A 19,671-nucleotide genomic window follows, 5' to 3' on the forward strand; every position below is an offset into this window, starting at 1 on the left:
GGGGTCCTCTTGGCATGCAGTTGTCAGCAGCTAACAAAAGTAGGCCAACCGGTGTAGGAAGGCCAACCGGTGAACTGCCAACAGGTTCATGGGCGCCGAAGGCTCAGTCATGCACATGAGAAGTGAACGCTAGCCTGTCTGGTCTGATCCCACAGTTACTACTGTAACACAAAATGCTGAAAACGTGAATGCTGGCTGTGACAGAAAAGTGTCCGAGCATACCGTGCATCACAGCTTGCGCTTGCTGACCCATGTTCAATGCCAGAGGTGGCTACAGCAGGCATGGGAGTATCAGAACTGGACCATGGAGCAGTGGACGATGATGGCCTGGTCTGATGAATTTTCTTTAACATCTCATGGATGGCCATGTATGTGTTTGTGTGTTGCTTATTTGGGGAAGAGATGCGACCGGGTCACACTCTGGGAAGAAGGCAAGCTGCTGGAGGCAGTATGATGCTATGAGCAATGTTCTACTGAGAAACTTGGCCTTGGCATTCATGTGGATGTTATTTTGACACATTCCATCTACCTAAAAGTTTGCACTTTTTATAGCAATGGTATCCTCTAATGACAGTGGCCTCTTTCAGCAGGATAATGGTGGCCTCTTTCAGCAGGATAATGTGCCCTACCACACAAAAATTGCTCAGGAATGGTTTGAGGAAAAAGACAAAGAGTTCAAAGTGTTGACTTGGCCTCTAAACTCCCCAGATCTCAATCTAATCATGCATCTGTGAGATCTGCTTAAAAAACAAGTCCGATCCAACTTACAGGACTTAAAGGATCTGATGCAAATGTCCTGGGGCCAGATACAACAGGACACCTTCAAAGAGGTTGTGGAACCCATGCTGCTATGGGACATAGCTGTTCTGGCAGCACAATGGGGAACTACACAATATTAACCAGGTGGTTTTAATGTTATGGGTGATCGGTGTACATTATCCCCCTCTCTCTCTCTCTCTCTCTCTCTCTCTCTCTCTCTCTCTCTCTATCTCTATCTCTGTGTGTGTGTTTGTGTTGTGTATGTGTGTCTCTCTATGTGTGTATGTCTGTGTATGTATATGCATAATCAGTGTCAATACTAACACTGAACGGAAAATTGAATACTAACTGGGAAAGCATGTAAATGCTTTTATTCAGAACAGCCTCTTTAATCAGCAGTAACCTCCACCAAACCTCCGTCTTCTCTAGGCTACTTCTCAGATGATGAGAGGAAGGAATTTCAAAATATACTTCCTCACAAAAGGGCTCCATTTCATCCGTAGTTCTCAGCTTTCATGAAGAGCTCTCTAGGTAATGCTGCAGCATCTCAACTGGGAACTGAAGGCTGTTCCAGAACAGGAATTTTCTTCTGCTTAAGTTCTGTTGTTGATTTACTTCCGTGTTTTGGGACGTTTTTGGTTGCATCACTGTACTACTATTAAGTTTCAAGTGATGGACCACTGCCCATATAATTTCTTGATTTAATTGTGAATTCAGCATTTTTATATATATATATATATATATATATATATATATATATATATATAGAGAGAGAGAGAGAGAGAGAGAGAGAGAGAGAGAGAGAGTTCTGAAGGAGAAAAACAATACAACAGTCATGTGTTTGAGCAATACCTCACAAAATTTTGTAAACTGAACACAATGCAAATTCTAGTATCTATCTAGTATAAGCATTTAGTAATGCATTTCAGCCTGCTATGGCTGGCAGCTGAGTCTTTACCTGGCTGAACATGGGTAACTGTGATAAATAAGACAGTGATAGCCTTCAGACATCAAGCTCAAGTATTCTTGTGTGCCTCATGGTCCACAGTGTGCAAGCAGAGGTCTGGGAACAGGGACGAAAAGAAACAGTCCATTTATTTGTTTAAAAAAGCCAGCGTGGATGGTTTCTGCTGTACTGGGAAGGCAAGATAGGAGTGAGGCTGAGTCTGAGTCTCATTACCAGCAGGGAACCTGTTTACAGTATCCCCGTCTAGACCGACGGTCGTCGCTGTGTTGTCTGTCAAATTCAATTTTGGGGAATCAGAGGCTTCCCTGGCATAGAGGTCGAGGCAATTCCAACAACAATAAATCTCAAATATCCAGAGGAGAGAGTGTGTTTAAAAGCCCTCCATAACTATTAACTGTGTCACGTTCTCCTAGAACCTCACTTAGAGTTTACACAAGCAACCATGAGGACGGTGGATCTGCCTTTGGTCAAGACCATGCCAAAGGCATGGGGGGGGGTGGAAAAATCATGTTTTTATTCTTTTTTTTCCCCTTTGCTCCATCAGCACATTTAAAATGTGCTCCTTTGGAATGCTTCAGATGGACAGGGTTTAGTGAACGCTACAGTGAAATGCATGTGCACATGAAAACCCACAGACCTGTCTCCTTTGGGAATGTGTTCGATGTAGGCCACATCTGTTTTGACTTCTCACTGCAGCAGATTGACAGGAAAATGGCATTTTAAGTAGGGCCTACAGACAGACACAAGGACATAACAGAATGTATAGTAAGGTCCTTGGGAAGTCTAATGTTATTTAAGCAGACCACACTTATGAATGTCAGTCTGAACGTCTGGACGTTCAAGAGCAGAGGTTGGTGTGTGAGTGTAACATTAAGTTTCATTCATTTTAAAAGGAGATGGGGTGTGTGCTTGGTTTGATTCAGTGTTACCTTATTTGGGGATTTATAGTAAACATTAATAATTAAGTGTTAACGCTTACCTTATTCCTATATTATGTATGCATACATTTTACAAAAACTGCATTCAGTTTGATAGGCTGTTTTAATGGACTGGGCTGTCTGAATTCGAACAGATCACAGAGTGCATAGTTAAGCACGGGTATTGCAAATGTTCGGAATGATAAGCGCTGTGTGTGGAATGACGGGGGCAATAAACAACCGAAGTGCGTTGTGAAATGTGCTGTTAGTCATCACGTGTTACGACTTCTGAAACGATCATCTCGAGAGCAACGAATAATAAACATAGCCGAATTCACCTGCACTGCCGCCTCCTGGACAGAGCCGTCCCCGTTGCCGAGACGCCGCTATAAACGAACGCACTGCTTGTGTGCTCCATTCAAAGCACGAAAGCCGCGCACGGGTAGCGGGATGGCACGGAGAGTAGCGCGACTCGCCCTCCTCCTGCTGGGGGTCTCTCTGACAGCGACGGCAACCAAGTCGGGAGGAAAGCCTCAAGAAGACAAGGATAAACAGAATGAAGCGGAGAGTCCTTGTGAAGTCAAGACCGTGACCGTGTCTACCCTGCCCGTGCTCCGGGAGAACGAGTTCAGTTTCACCGGCGCTGGATCCGGGAGCATGGCCGGAGGGGAATCCCGACTCTTGCTGTTCGTTAGAACTGATGTACCTGGACAAATCTCGGTTTTGGATGATCTTGACAACACCGCTCTGCCGTACTTCACGTTAGGTAAGATCTTACCGTGCACGGTGCGATGCCTTCAGTTGCCCCTTCAAAGCTCTTTATGTCCACGGTGTGGTACTGTGGGGTCCACAAAGACCTGCCCGCACAACCGGTCAAACAGTTGTTGTACAGCGGCGTCTCTCTCTCTCTCTCTCTCTCTCTCTCTCTCTCTCTCTCTCTCTCTCTCTCTCTCTCTCTCTCTCTCTCTCTCTCTCTCTCTCTCTCTCTCTCTCTCTCTCTCTCTCTCTCTCTCTGCAGTTGTTTGCCTGCAGTTGGTTTTTTGTTTAGTACACTAGCAGACAGTTTAGAATGAAAGCGATCGTGAAAAGCGAGCTCGGAAGAATGGGAGAAGACGAAATGCAGTGTGCGCTTGTTGGGCAGGATGCTGTTTCGCCTGCCACTGCTTTGTAAGAAGAAAGTGACAAAATGTAAGAACTGCTGTAGAGAGTGAGCCGTGTGTGCAAAGTGAATGAATGAAGGCGTTATTCTCTCCGTACACGTGACAGAAACGGCACCAACTGCGTGCCTAGTGGTGCGTTTTACATATGTATATATAATACATCCGGCAGGCCGTAGACTTTTTCCCCCTTGTTATTACAAGCATGGAGGTGGTTCTATTCACAACCTAACCTGTATATTTTCTTTGCAGCTGCAGCCTAGGTAGTTTAAAAAAAATGTGCCATACAAAAATGTAAGATTCAGGGATCACTGACTCACGTCTTCTCCAATAAAAATGTATAAAATAAACATTTTATGTGTACATTGCACCCATTTCAAATTATGCAATGACAGTGTAGTTGTCTAGGTCAGACACTAGAACTTGTTTTAAAGGGCTGTATAGGGACGTAGGAGAAGGTGCAAGTTTTTCTCCAGTACACAGTCCCACGTAATTCATTCTAACCATCTCCTATATAAGCATCTCCTTCTTTTTTTATCTGCTGTTTTTTTTTTGTTTTTTAGATGAAATGGCATAGTGTAAGTCAACCGTGCACATAAAAGCAAAAGCCATAAAATGCCCTTTCCTATTATCATGTCTTCGTCTCAGATGAGGTTACACAGGTCACAGCGCTCAAAGTCAAGAGATCAGGTTTGGATCAGCTCAGACTCAAATCCTAAGCAAAGTTTAAACAAGTTCTCCATCATGTGTTCAACTTCAAAGGTATATGTACAATAGAAAGTAATTAAATGACCTTTCGTGTTGAGTGTTATTGTATATTGCACAGTGGCACAATTAAAATCTCAGTTAAAAGAAGACCATTGACATAGGTAAATTCATTTGTTTAAAAACCACATTTCTTGTAAGTGTTGCTATGATTTATTAAATTGCAACGATTCTTTGATGTAAAAAGGCAGCGTTTAGTTTGTTTGAGATGATGTTCAGCTGTTGTGTACGCTTTCTTGCATTCTTGGTGTGTTAACATAGCATTATTATCAATGACAAACAAACAGGTGTAACTTAAATTGCAAGCTTGTACTGTAGACACCTAATAAACTATAAGCAGGTTTTTCTGTTATTACAGGGTATACAGTGTGCATGTATTGGCATTAATTACTGGTTTATTCCTCTGGTTTGATGGTATGGTGGTTCTTTCATAAATACGCATGGTGGCGTATTTTTGAAAATAAAATACTTTTTAACAATACATCCAAAAGCAATGAAGCTATGACATTTGTTTGGCTCGAAATATATAGCAAGCATTAGCAAAATTATCAAACTTCAAAATACAAAATTACATTAAATAAGTCTTCTTAAACAGTGTTACCTTGGGAGGGAAAAAAAGCCTTAGATGACAAACAGAGTTGTGGGGTTTTTATTTTTATGTATTTATTTTTGTCAGTAAAACAGAAAGAGGATGTCTCACGTCAGCAAGTCTGGTACTCACGCCTTGGCGTTTGTCTGAAAACTCCCTCCTCTGGCCTGTGGGATTAATTTGCTGTCTGGATTGACACCTTTTCACAACTCTGGAGAGAAAATACTAGAAGCATGTCAGGTCTTAGCAAGCATATTTCACTTTAATTTTTCTTTTCCTTTTTTTCTTTTCCCTGTCTGTATACCGCACTGTGGCATTGTGTTAAATCTCTCTCCTGGTTAATGAAATGGAGTCTGACCAGTTATTACACAAGTGTCCGATTGACAGTGCTGTAGCTTTGGACCACAGCAGTTGAGCCTGCGCAGGGTCTTCTGCACCCAGGTCTAGAGCCCCTGAGCCCCGATCCTAAATGTTTCTTGCACTGACACTTGGACCAGATTCCAGAACGGAATGACCTGAGAGTTAGATGATAGTCGAATCAGGTGTGCTACAGTGTAGAAGATATCTCCGGGTAGGTCCCCCAGGTGTCTCTCAGGACAGGGCCAAAGCATGTCGTTGCTTGAAAAAGTGTGGTACTAGAGAGGTAGGACAGTAGCCTATTAAATCTGATTAGAGTTTCAAGGCCTGGATTTAAGCTCAGATGTTCTATGCAGTTCTTCACTTAATGCAGTGTGATCTCAGTATAGCTGTTGGCAGTTAACAGTCACCGATTGTTTGGCCTGCCTTGTTCCTAGCACAGGAACTAGGCCTCAGTACATTTTTTTTCAGGTGTTTTTACAAGTTGATTTTGAATTTAACAAAAATGATCATGCATTCATTTTCAGCAATGTTTTGATCAATCTCCACTGTCATGTTAAATCCATTTATATGCATGAGGATGGTCTGGCTCAAATGAAATCACAAAATCATATGCTGCATGAGCCTCTTAACGTGTGGAGCTGAACCTCTAGGTCCGTATCTCAACCAGAGTGCAAATTTAGGGAGTGGTCGGCACTGCCATTAGAGTTACTTTATGCAGCCGTATTGTAAATAGTCAGTGTCTCCATCAGAAAGGCTCTCATGTTAACTGCCTCGCTGGCTGCATGTGAAACTGCTGGCGGAGCTGAGCGAGGAGGCTGAGGCGAGGGCTCGCAAATCACTCACGTCCCTCTCGTTAACAGCTTTGGCCTCGTTTAGAGTGGCGGCCCCGCACCCTCCTGCTTGGGGCGTGCTGCTCTTTCAGGGTGGGCCTGTGCCAGACCTAGGCATGGACTCCGTCCCCAGGAACTGATGGGGATTAAGGGTGGACCTTCCTCGAGGCTGAGGGCTGCCTGCCCTTTGTGGAATCTGGCTGTGGAAAAGCCATTGCCTGTGGAAACCGCTGTCTGCTGGACAGGACTGAGGTTGTAGCCATAGAAAAGTCACCTGTCACTCAGGATTTCACCCTCTTGTTTGAAAAGCTCACTGAATATATATATATATATATATATATATATATATATATATAAAACACATTTGCTTATTCTTTCCCTTCTGCAGCTTATAGTATACTACTAAACTTGGTTTATTTATGTGCGAACACGGTATTGAGCTGAGACACTATCTCCCATAGCACTGGTTTTATTTATCAATCACCTTAAAGGAAGCTCGGCAGATCAGCAGGTGTGGTGGAGAAATGGAAGCAGCCCACTGTGTGGCTCGGGCTTTGCCAGCGCGCGGCACACCCACAGTGAGCCGCTGTTTGTTTTCGCTGTGATTGCAGAGCCTTGCGAGGGTGTTTACAGTGCTGTCGAGTGGGCTGCACCACAAATGTCAGAAATCTCTGCGACGGGGCTCATGAGCGGTTTAGCCGGCGCACGCAGCTCTCTAGGACCGTGGGTCGGCCCCGGCCGTGTCGAGTCAAGTGGTCCTGTTCACATCTTATGGGTCAGGGTGAGGGGCCAGACAACAACAGCTGACCCCCAGCAGCGGAGAACGGCGATATGGAGAGGAGATGGGGGCTAAAATCTGCTGAACAAACACGCACGTGAAGAGACTGTGGACGCGTCGGGCTGGAGAGTGCAGGAGCGGGAGATTGAAATGTGGCCTGGTTCCAAATGTGCTTCACGAGGGGCGCAGGGAGTTCCTGCAGTGGCGTGTGCTTTAAGAGGGGATAGAGAACTTTGTGTTCCAGCACGGCATTCTCACGCACTTGATCGGGTGCACTGAATGTTCCGCGCGCTTCACGTGGAATGCAGCAGGAGACACTGTGATCTTTTACTTCTGGACATCAACCAGTTATTCATTCCCTTGGAACAATGCTAAATAAATTAGCCGGAGAAGAGTTCGGACATGTCCCTGCTGTTCACAGAGAACCCAGCAGAATGTGTTGGGTCTTAAATACTTGAGCTGACCCTGAACAACTGGGGTTATTTTTATGTTGCATTTTCAAATGTTTGCATGTCCACGCAGTGGGTTTTCTGTTGAGGTGTACCCTGAATTGTACATTTGGTTAACAGGCACAGTTGACGTATTCATATCCAAGAAGTCATGCTTGCCATGAATTTGTGTCACCCAGCTGGTTTTACTAATTAATTCTAGCTGCTGGCTTGAGCTAAGCTGCAAAGTCAGGTGGGTGGAACAAAATCCTGGAGAGGATTTTTTTTAATCTGCACCAGAACTATCCATCGCTACATTACAGAGCTGCTGATGTTGGCTCTGTTTAGGTCCCCTTTGCACTATTATAGGTTTCATTAATACAGTTCTCTTGAGACACTACAGTCAATTCTGAATCACCACTTATAAATAAAAGTTACATTTATGGTATTTAGCTGACACTTTTATCCAAAGTGACTTATAATTCTGACTGAAGACAACTTGAGCAACTAAGTTAGGCCCTTGTTCAGGAGACGAGCAGCGGCAACCTAGCAGTGGTGGTGATTGAACTGGCAACCTACTGAGTACTAATCATGTATCTTAAACACTGAGCTACCATTGCCCTAATAGTTGCTCTAATTGTTTAAAACTCACAATGAATTTTTGTACACCATTATAAAAGATGTGCTTAAAAATGTTGGGTTTTTGCATGCTTTAGTGTTTATACCACGACTATACTTATTACTCCAACCACAAAGGTTTGTGTTTTAGAAATCATATGGTTAGTAACTGAGAAAAGCAGTAAATCCCTGAGTGAGAGCGAAGCAGCACTTGAGCATTTACCACACAGTGTGCACTTAGTGCAAAATTTACATTTATAAAGCCAGCCAGACCTTCCTTAGACTTAGAGTTTCAATGCAAAGAGGGAGCGAGATAGAGAGACATTCCCGCCGTGAGTGGTGGAAAGTGGGGTATTTAGCTGACCTCTGCTTGAGCACCAGGCCCCAATCTGTAAAGCTTGGACATGATTTATTACCTCTGGAATGGAAGAACACTGAGGAAGAACACTGAGGAAGATGCAGTGGAGATAAGAGAATGAAATGGAAGCTTTCATGTGTTTACTCTTTATGTCTGCTTCGCCTTGTCGCTTAAGTACACATAGAGAGGTCATGCAAGGACAAGCTGTGATCTAATCCGCTCAGTACAGGTGACCGCCCCTGTGCTCACTTGGAAGGATTATGCAAGTCCTGCCTTGTGTTTTTCACATGCAGTGGAGGGAAGGTTTTAGAATGCTTTGGTTGAAATGCAATGCCATGGTGTACCACTTAACACAAGGAATCAATTTAAAGGCAGTCCATAAATCCTAAAACAGTGCAGAGCTTACCAGGCAGAGCTCACTGATGGATAAGACTGCCAGGGTGTTTGTTGCAGTAGCATGTGACTGTTCTTAAAGGCTCTTGCATGTTACAGAACTACATGATTCCTAAACTCTCCACCAGACTCCCAGACAATTCCCAAATATCCGTTGAACAGATATAGTTTATACCAATGGTGAAATCGTGTTGTTTGAAAAAGCCCTGACGTGTACAGTATAGCAGGATGCTTGTTAAGCAGGACAGTTGTACAGCAGGATGTTGGCTAAACAGGACGCTGGAACACCAGGATGCTGGGTAAGTAGGACACTGGTGCAGCAGGATGTTGGGTAAGCAGGACACTAGGATGGCAGGATTCTGGTTAAACAGGACACTGTTGCGGCACAGTGCTGGTGAAACAGGACCTTGGTTAGGCAGGACATTGGTATAGCAAGATGCTGGTTAAGCAGGAAAATTGGAAATGCCACAGTGACATCATTCATGTTTTCCATTGATTTGGATAACCTTTACAAAATGTCACACTAACTGAAGGAGATTTGTGGAGAAATTAGTTTTTCTTCAATAGTAGGGCAACTCGCAACCCTTGGAAGTGTAGGCAGAACCCGTTTTAAGAAGCTTTCTCTTATTATCAGCATGTGGATAAAGATGTAACTTCCCCAGCGTAAATATTTATATGAATCCTTCTCACTTTTGTATTGCGCTCATTTCCGTACTCGGCTACAGAGGCTGCCAGGCACCAGAGAACAGGCGGATAAAAAACGTATACAGATACGAGGCTTCTGAGCCTTTTTGTTTGGCTCTGCGTGTGAGTCACAGGGTGTGTGCGCGTGTGCGTGTGCAGGAAGGGCCGTAGGTCAGGAGAGGTCACGGGCAGCTTGTCTCCAGATTCAGCTTTTCAGTGTGAACGGGCATGCGGGGCGACATCAGCTTTCTGTTGACAACGGCGGCTGCATGAACGGAGCTTGGTGAGGTTCGTTCTGTGTTTGTCACTGTGGGGGGGGGGAGATATCCAGCCTCACCTCTTTTTCTTATCAGTCCTTTTCATCATAGCTCACAATTGGCAGAAATCATCTCATTACTGATGTTGATTTTTAAATTAGGTGTGCCAGCTTTAGGTTTAGGTATTGATCGGAATTCATATAGCAGTGTGAAGAAATCAATAACTACTGTCCAAGTAATTTCTGTCTCTGTATGGTCTGTTTAACCTTGTTTGAAATTTGCTTACTACCTCCAGCACAGTGGTTCTTTAATTTTCACTTGTCCTCTCCCTCCTTTTGGTCCATTTTAACACATTATTGTTCAAACTGTATTCTTACATCTGTCCACCTCGAGTCGGCAGGAAACTCGAGTCGGCTCGAAGCAAAGCAAGACCTGAATGTGCGGAACCCCCCCCCCCAGTTCCTTTGACATCAGTGCCCTTTCACTCCAAATATTACATCAAAGATAATGTTCCCCCATTCGCATTAATGGAGGGAAATATCCTTCCTTTATAGTCTACAGTGAGAATATTCCATTTTGCATAAGAAAGATTCTGCTGCTTGGGGTTTCTCCATGTAAGCAAGCCAGTTTGTAATCTGCTCATCCAGTAAGATTGTAAGTGAATTCCCAGCTGGATGGATTAAAGGAGTGAATGACTATAGTGTGTGACCTGCACAGACCAGTCCATACTCAAGGCTATGGCCGGAAGCCTTGTTACAGTGCACTGAGCAGGTTGCCTCTGCGTACCTGAACTGTTTGCCATTACGCTGATGCGATGATGGTCTTCGGTATATCTGTTTCACCACCTTGGGTTATAATAAAAAGTTATCATTCATTAGGCCTTTATCTCATTCTCGAAAGCACAATATACTAACTAACCAAATGGGTGAATGAAAGAATCAATATATGAATAAATAAAGCTAAGAAAATTCTTTGACGGTTTGTGCTGGAACAAATTACTCTGCCTTAAAAGATCTTGGCCAGACCTCTCTTTTCCAGTTTGAGGTGTCATCGTTCTAGTCACTAATTTGAATGCAGCATATTAAAGGGCTTTTAAATAAAAATAAACCTTTCCAAGGTGTCCGGGTACATCGGCAGCACAGCAGGCAGTAGTAAAGTTCCTGTCAGCACTGGTGGTAGTCCACCAAAACCTTGGAAAATGTGTGTCCAAATACCAGGAAATGTATACAAAACAGCCTGGGGGTTGTTTTCTGGGAGGAAATTGAATTTTAAATTACTGTTATTCACTGGTACTTGTGAAAAGAATGACAGGTAGCAGAGAAAGCAGAAAGAATGCCTTCCTCAGGGACCGCCGTGTTTCTTTCGCTCATTTGACAACTTTCATCTTTATAAAATATTTGAGTTAGGAAAGAGTACTTATGGAACGTTATCTCTTCATGCCTTCCCTGTAGCCTAATGAAGCTTTTCCACTTGCAAAGTTTCAAAATACAGAAAGGGCGTTTTATTGCTTGACAGTGGAAATTGCATCTCAGCAAATCACCTCAACAAACCAGTGTGGTGCTGAGCTTTATAAATGGATTTAATCAATGTCCAGGCAGTAGCTGCAAGGTTCTGGAATTCACTCACATACCTTTGATAAATTAAAAACAAAATTATTTGACAGCATATATGCCGGTCCCCGGATACAAGCGGAGAACTACTGGATGTTAGAAGCAAAAGTGCTGTGGAGAGCAGAACACAGTCCCATTTCTGCTCAACCCAGTGTGTAATACATTTATTTATACCATTTATTTTTTACAGACATTTAGGTATGTAAAGCCAGCTTAATTCACTGATTTTTATGTATTGTTACATATTCCTTGTAAAATATAACTTGATAATCAATGAAATATATAAAAAAAATGAAAATGTTGCCCTCACTAATTCACATTTGCTAGTGTGATGCCTTATCTGAATGTATTCTGCACCTACAGTCTTCCTCATCCAAACACCTGTGTGGGTTGGAAACAGGGGAATAAGTGGATTGTGCAGTCAGTCTGTGTGTGTGCGTGCAAGGCCAGGGTCACCAATAATTAAGACTGCATGGTTTGGGCTTTGCATCTGAGGAGGATGTGGATGGAGGAGTCTTTTGATGGCTTTTTCACATTCTTGGGTTCCTTCTTGGGTCTGATGCTTCTGACAGCGCGTCTCTGTTGGCGAGCGCTACGGCCAGGGCCTGCAGTATATCCCACTCTTAGCACACTGAGGCTTCATTATTCCACATATTTTAAAGGTCAACTTTCATTTTCTTAGGCCACGGACCACACACTCATTCTTCACGCTGAGGTTACTGGCCTGTGGTCGGCAAAAAAAAAAATCAAAATAAAACCAAAGGAAAAAAAAAAAACCAGGGTGTCTGAGCACTCACACTGTTAATCTTACAACCAGTGGCTGGAAGCGTACTATAAAATACCACTGACATTAGATCTTATTCCTGAATCTCCTGAGTAGCCATGGTGATGAAAACTGTTTGACTTAGGATGGTCCTATCTGTGTACCCAACAAGCAGGCTAACTCAGACCAGCTGTCCATGACACCATGCACTTTGGACCTAGAGAGACATTCCTGGTTTTAGGTGATGCAGGTGACTTTGATCGAAAAGGAAATGAAAATGAGAAAGGACAGATAACAAAACAGCACTGAATAAGAACGTGTGGAAAACGCTGTTAGATTCAAGCGATCTACAATGCACTGACTGAAGCATGTATTCTAATTAAGGGGTTTAGCGTGTATTCTAATTAATGGCCCTGTCGTGTTTGATCTGTTATACCAAGAGTGAAGGCTACTTTGTGTTATGGTTCAGACTTTTCTTGACCAATATGGACAGTTAAGTATTAGAATAGCTTACAGTATTACCACTGCTCCACGTGTAACCTGTAAAGCTGAGAATTATATTGGTGAAATCAACAGAATTAACACAACATTAATTAACATGAAAGGCAAAAATTGTGACTGATATCGATCTTAACCCGATTACAGATAAGTAAGGCCGCAATAAATTCATTTGAAGCATTCTGCTCTTTTCTGTTAGGTCCTGCATCTTTTGAGACGTAACCCTAATTCTTGTTTTGCAGAATGAAATATGTTTTCGCCCTCGACCTTCTTCCCTAATTATACCAGCAGATGTTTCCTAAGTCTGTACTAGACCTCCGCAGGCTCGGTGAGATATTATCTCTGACTCAGAAATGACACCTGCCCCTGTAAGAGGCTGCCTGCGTGCAAAGCCGACACTTCGTCATGTCCGCTGCCTGTCAAAGGCCGAGCTACGCCGTGGTGGAGATGATGAGAGGCGTCACTCCCTGCTGACAGCCAGCTGTTCTAAATGTGGACTAGGCATAACTCTGGGTCACTGTTGCACCACCAGCGCAGGTTAATGTTCCAAAGCGGCTAAGGTCTGAGCCCCCCCCCCCCCCTGTGATGTAACTGGATAATTATACATGGGTTATGCAATCAGCTCTGGCAATGGTGTGGCTTCTGCACTGGAGAATCGCCCTCAGTGATCTGTTTTAGCAAGCCTGCTCTCTGTGAAGTAGGGAGCTGTGGGAGAGGAAACAACTGATATCAGCAGCCTGTCTCTTTGTCTCATCGCTTGTGCTTTTTTTATCCTCGGAAAATTGAAACCAATGGTCCCTCCTCTTATCGTGACATCAGCAGAAAAAAAAGCAACACAAACCCCTTCTTTCTTGTACTCTCTCACTTTCTCGCTCTCTCTCCCTCTTTCTTTCTCGAATTCTCTCTCTCTCTCTCTCTCTCTCTCTCTCTCTCTCTCTCTCTCTCTCTCTCTCTCTCTTCCTGTCTTTATCTCTTGCTCACTTTGCCTGGATGAATCCAATTCTGACAAGTCAGCCTTCAGATAGATTTCTGCCGGGCATTGTTGCCGGGGGTTATTGTATAATGCACAGCTGCTGCGCTACACTGACTGTCTCTTTCTACACCGGTTCAGTCGATGCAACGGTGGTTTTATCTCCTCCTTCAATTTAGGCTCTAGGATTTTGGTAGCAGGCCGTTTTCTCTTCCTGTGCTGGAGATCACTGTCAAACGCAACAGCCCCAGGGCTTTGTGGATTCAAACATATCACTATCCGGCACTCAAGTCCCGCAAGGCCTTCAGGACCCTGGCTGAGCTGTCCAGAAAAGCTAACTGCACATTTGAAGAAAGCCTGAGAAGATGCCCATAAAATGTTGTTTAATCAAAGTCCAGTGCAATAAATATATAGCTAAACATAAATAGGCATATGCTATAGTGAAACACAAAAAAGCCAGAGTGAGATGAACAACAGGGAGTGTTTGTAGCAGGATTTGCACAAACTTTATTTGTGCCTTAGATGGTCTGAGGATCTCTCGGGGACATATTAAGATGGCACTGATTTATAAAAGTGGCTCCGTTTAGTGCCTTGATTTATTCCTCAGGCTCCTACTTCCTCCTTCTATGTAACAAAGCCTCGTGTGGCTGCGGAGTAATGGATTAGCTCCGAAGCTACGGCCACAGCCCAAAGGGTGAAAGCAGCTTTTGACCTGTTGAGAAACAGCTTAGAGAGGAAGCTTAGGGAGTTCGTCTGTATGTATATTCTTACAGTTACACATTGCCATGAGCTCACGGATCTCCGTTATACGCGGATCTCTCACGAGCGTGGTTAAAAGCCTCCCTGTATTATTAGTGCAGATGTTGAAGTGAGACACATCTGTGAACTGAACCTTTTTTTTTTTGCCTTGCTCCTTTGTTTTCCTTGTAAACAGCATTATATTCTACCGTCAGCCATGGCTAAGCTCAGAGCATGGCTGTCTCCCAGTTCCCAATAAGATAGCTCATCATGTAGACTGCTGGCTTTGTGCACATATCCCTGTGCGATGTCTTCTCCATGCCTGCAGGTGGAGCTCCCGAGTCAGACCGCCACCCCAAAAGCGGGCTTTAATCTGCCGGGCGCCACTCGGACGGTGCCGCAGAGTGTCGTTTTTGTCCTCGGCGTGATCGTGAGAGATCGTGGCATGTGGGAAACGGTGGCGCTATGCTCGACAGCGTTGGGTGATTGGCTTTTAACAAGCAAGTCCCCTCTGTCGCAGTGGGCCTCTGTTCCAGATGAGGACGACTGATGACTGAACGCAGCAGGCACTGCAGAGACCGGAGAAGGGGGCTGTCTCACATGGTGGACTAATGACAGCAGGCCCCGTTAACACGCACTGGCCGTGCCTAGCCATTAGGCTTGTCGCCAGTCATGGTGCTTCTCCCTGTTCTGTGCTGAGTATACCAACGAATCTACATCCCCACATCGCTTCAGGTCCTGAGACGCTTGGTCCAGCCCCTGGTTGCCTTGTGCTTCCCCTGATAGGTCACATAGGCCTTGATTAAAACCCTGGTGTTCATGTTACCAGAGCTTGGTAGAAGCCCCCATTAAACACTCCCAGAATCTCAAGCCTCTTACAATTTGTCCAAGTGGTGACAATATAGTCCTTTTTTTAAAGAGTGAGTGAGTACTGTATGTCACCGAATTGGTAGTGGGATCAAATAATTTGGAAAGTGAACCAGATCTGCTGGTTCTCTGTATGGTCTCTCGGCCCGTGTATCTGATTCAAAGGGTCTGGGAGAGTTGGGGCAGTGGGGATTATGGGAATCCCAGCCATCATAAATTGTATTTCTCTCCAGCAGAATTTAGCGATCTAGGCGTGCCATCATGATGCGCTTGACAAACCCCAAACTAAAAGAGTTGACATTCTCTGATTGGCCTGCTATTTTTATTCTGAGGAAGAGTCCAAGCCTCAGTCCCCTGGGGAGCTACTAAATAAAAAAAATAATAATAATAACGTTTATATTCAGCACAGCAATCAAGGGTGGTGGTGTTTGAAATCCTCTTGTGATGAAATGTGTGCTCCTTAGCCTCTTCTAGACCATGCCGGTCGGGGGAGGTGGAGGTTAAGGACGAGCTCACAGCAGTTAAATACAAGCAAAAAAAATGAATAAATGAATAAATTATTAAACAACAGATAAATAAATACATATGTAAGGCAGACTGTATGATTAGCTGTAGTTGTTTGTATTTGCTTTGTAGGAGGCATCCTACTTTCTTAAAAGAAATCATTAAGGCATGCGGTGCTGTAATGCACAACTAATGGTACCGACTTACAGAGCACAAATGAAAGATGCAGTTGTTTCTTTCTTTAGTCCCATTACCCATGATGTTGTTCCAAGGGTCTAATTTACATACATGTAACCCCACTCTGTTTCGTTGTAGGTCATTGTAGGTTGTTGTGGTTCTATCTTTGTGGGATCCAGTTCAGCCCGTTTCTGTCTGTGGCATCAAAGGCGTGAAGCAGTCTGGAAGCTTCCGGCTGTAGGAGTCAGGTTTACGGTGCCTCTGTCAGATGAAAGTGGGCTCTGTGTGTTCAGGGGCCTCTGTGTGTTCAGGTGCTGGATGTTGCCGCCACTCCACTGCTTTGGCGTGCCTGATATGAGCGGCACTTTGAAGGTGACCTCGGCGCCACGGCAACTTGCGTAGCTTTGGTAGCGCCGTGCACGATGCAGAGTGAAGGCTTAACCCGGGGTCGACGTTCGCCGACACTTCATTTCCCGCTCCCCTTCCGCGGGGGTCTGCCCTGGTGACACAGAGGTGAGTGTTTTATCTCCTGACCATTCGCCGAGATCAGAGGTTTCTTGATCCAGTCTTCAGGGATTTTTGTTTTCACTTTCAACTCCTCTTGCCACAAGTAAAGGAGGACCATAGTGCTCTCCACCCTGGCTAATGGCTGTTGGATGCTGGAGCAGAGTGGAGTGCATGCGAATGGCTGCCAAGCCCTGATGATTGCGTTAATGATCTCTGCCCACCCCCTTCTCAGGGCCAGTATAACCTAAAGAAAGGATCCATGTGGTTGATCTGTCAGTTGCCTCGTTTTTTTTCTTTCTTCCTTTTATGCTGTTGGAATTGACAGTGCAGGGGTGTTTCTTTTAGCATTGACTTGCTGGTTGTCTCGGAGCTAATGCTGTGTAAGGGTTTGGATAAGATTGGCCTTTTGCCTTTGAGCAGAAATGAGAATGCACAGAGTAAAGCTCCAAACAAAAAGGCAGCTAAGAGGCATGAAATTTAACTCGGCGCTCGACTCACTGACGCAACGAAGGCATACTTTGCCACCAGTGAACAGCGAGTGACTGGGGTCATGCATTTTATTGTGATTTTGATCACATACATGTTGGTTTCTGGTGTGTGTGTGTGTGTGTATTCACAAATATGTATTCTTGCAGTATGTGTAGATTTGGATCATATCCAGTATTGTGGTAATACAAGCCTAATATTATTCTGTAGGCTTTCACTGAAGGTGAAAGGGACCCTTTTTGAATGGTCTATAAAAAGGGACCTCCTTCAGTATGGTGAGAACAGTGTGGTTAACCCAACACCACCCTCACACACACACACACACACACACACACACACACCTACTTACACAAACACACATACACACACATGCTCACAAAACACACATCCCCTTGTAGCATTTCCTCCAGCCAGTCATCTAGTCATATCCTATTATCAGTCCAATGCACACACACCCACAGTCGCCTTTTATCTTTCCCACTGTCTCCGCTTACACACACACACACACACACACACCCACACACACGTGCATGCCGCACCCCTGTTCTACTGTACCTCGTCCTTCATCAGTATGCGTGGTAGACACTCCCTCTTCGAGGCAGCAGCGTTGAGTGTCAGGGAACCACTATTTTGTCTTGCACAGGCTTAGCTTTGATCCTACTGCAATTATCCCCCACATCGGTACTCCGGCGCGTGTAATGCGGGCCTTCAGGAGGCCAGGGGTGTGCGGGGCGGCCAAGACCCGTGTCGCGGCCGGCCACACTAACGCACTCCCCCGGATTTACTGCTGTTCTTAATTATTTGGTGGAGGTTAACAGCACAGGTGGGCTTGCGGGTTTACACACTCTCAAGCTCATGCATATTTAGCGCTCGTGTCCCCCTAAAAAGGCCCCCTTTGTCTCCGAGCCTGCCAGGACGTGGCTAATGAGGGACTCCGGTTTAAGAGAAATTCCTGATATATATCACTGATTTAAAGCTTCCGTTAAATGGAGCAGCTGAAACAGTGGATTATATTTTACCTTTGAGATAAACACTGTATATTCACTTAATAAGAAACACTGGAAGATGATTCACTAAAACGGGCAGTATGGCCTTTACTAACTTGGAAATATATATATATATATAATCAAATAAAATGCAAAGGTAAAAAATCCCACCATTTATAAGCAGAATGAGCTCATCTGCTATGGATTCCTGATGCATGCTTTGTTTAGTGAAGGGAGCAGAAAGGAACAAAACAGGACAGTTAAACAGTAATGTCTTTCTCTATACTGGCAACCACTGTTGGCGACGTTGGAGCTAATAATCACGCTCAAGTGACTTTGGATTATTGTACAAATCTGTGTCTTTGATGGTTCTGATGATTGCGTCTGCCTCTGTCCAGGTACGCATCACGGGGAGGCCTTGGTGAGAGGTTTGGACTTTCACTGTCTGCTGTGTCTGCTGTGATTTTTACCACATCTGTGTGGGTGTGAGCAGTGCTGAATGATCCGTATCATTGCATACAAGATGCAAATGTGAAAGTAGCATTGTACTTTGTTTCAAGGGATGATGAACAAACACACACACACGCTTGCACAACACGAACACCCCACTATACATGCGTGCACACAAACACACACATCAGGGATTTGTTTTTGCAGATGTGGAATCCTGGCATAAATCCTATCAAATGGTTTTGCTGAATCCTGTGACCTTTCACCTCGTTGCACTCTAACGACTGACTCTGGTGTTGAGCACTGAAACATTTGTGGATGCGGGCATACTGTAGCACTGTCATTCTGAAGAGGTTTGACTATATTTGTAATTCCTTTACTTTGTACTTCACAACCAGTTGCGGTCCTCAGCTTGCCCACACCAGCATCTAAAACCACACTGATTGGTTTAACAGAACCACACCTCCGTAGTTCATCAGAACACACCAATCGGTTCATCTGAAAAACAGCATCTAATTTCGGAAAAGCGAGTTTGGGAAAGGAAAGGGAAAGCTTTAGAGGTTTAGCTCATTTCAAAAGCAGTTAGAATAATCACCACAGCTTTGTTTTAGATCTTGACAGTAGACTCAGACAAAGCCCACTTAGATGCCTGAACCATGTTTCGCCTTCTGGAGTATTAAACCTTAAATGCAGCCTGACTCAGGCAAGAGTTTTCCTCAGGCAAGGGGGGAACTGGAAACAGGGGAATTCCCTTGCAGAATCTTCCTGTACACAAGATAGAATCATGAAAAGATTTATATGTTTGATATAAAATTCAATACATTTCCAATAATTTGCTGTTGATACTATTAAAAGCTTATTATTGGGGCCAACTGATCTATAATATAGAACTGGATAGCTGACGTAGTAACACACTATCAGGGAAAAGTTAGGCCTTCCAAAGTGACCAGTCCACCATACTGGTATGGCCAATCCACCATACTGGTATGGCCAACATTGATATATTTTTCTTATGGGGGGGATTGTCGATTCCTGAAATCTGTTGGAGCCACTCTTAAGGTTACAGCCCCAAGTTTCCCTATTACCACTGGGACAACCTTGGTCTTAACCATATAAATCTCTCTGTTTCTTCTTTCAGTCTCTTAGCTGTTTTTCTGAAAAATGTGTGATACGTATCAGACGATATTCAGGAGTGGAGTGAAAATGCAGCATATCAGCACACAGCAAAGATCTACACATATTTTACAAAATCTAA

General features: G+C 44.2%; 1 protein-coding gene and 1 long non-coding RNA gene across 8 annotated transcripts in view; one reads left to right on the plus strand and one right to left on the minus strand.

Annotated features, from left to right (window-relative positions):
- Positions 1-1,584: 1,584 nt before the first annotated feature.
- Positions 1,585-3,117, minus strand: LOC145659121 (uncharacterized). Its single transcript, XR_014125161.1, has 3 exons — positions 2,982-3,117; positions 2,364-2,416; positions 1,585-1,822 (listed from the first exon to the last, which is right to left on the minus strand). It is a non-coding gene; the product is annotated as an uncharacterized LOC145659121 (long non-coding RNA).
- Positions 2,989-19,671, plus strand: part of astn2 (astrotactin 2) — a 266,754-nt gene continuing 250,071 nt past the window's right edge. For 2 of the 7 annotated variants that reach the window (XR_014125159.1, XM_081720222.1), the window contains exon 1: positions 2,991-3,409. Coding sequence is in view for 5 of the 7 variants with exons in the window: in XM_081720222.1 (XP_081576348.1) it covers positions 3,094-3,409 (316 nt within the window). In the remaining 2 variants the exon portion in view is untranslated. Of the gene's footprint in view, positions 3,410-8,913; positions 9,219-19,671 lie in introns of those variants that run through there. The other 5 variants (XM_035526958.2, XM_035526959.2, XR_014125160.1 and 2 more) reach the window with 4 other exon arrangements.

The sequence above is a fragment of the Electrophorus electricus genome, chromosome 8, assembly GCF_041902795.1.
Source record: "Electrophorus electricus isolate QZ-2024a chromosome 8, ASM4190279v1, whole genome shotgun sequence".
Lineage (NCBI taxonomy): Eukaryota > Metazoa > Chordata > Actinopteri > Gymnotiformes > Gymnotidae > Electrophorus > Electrophorus electricus.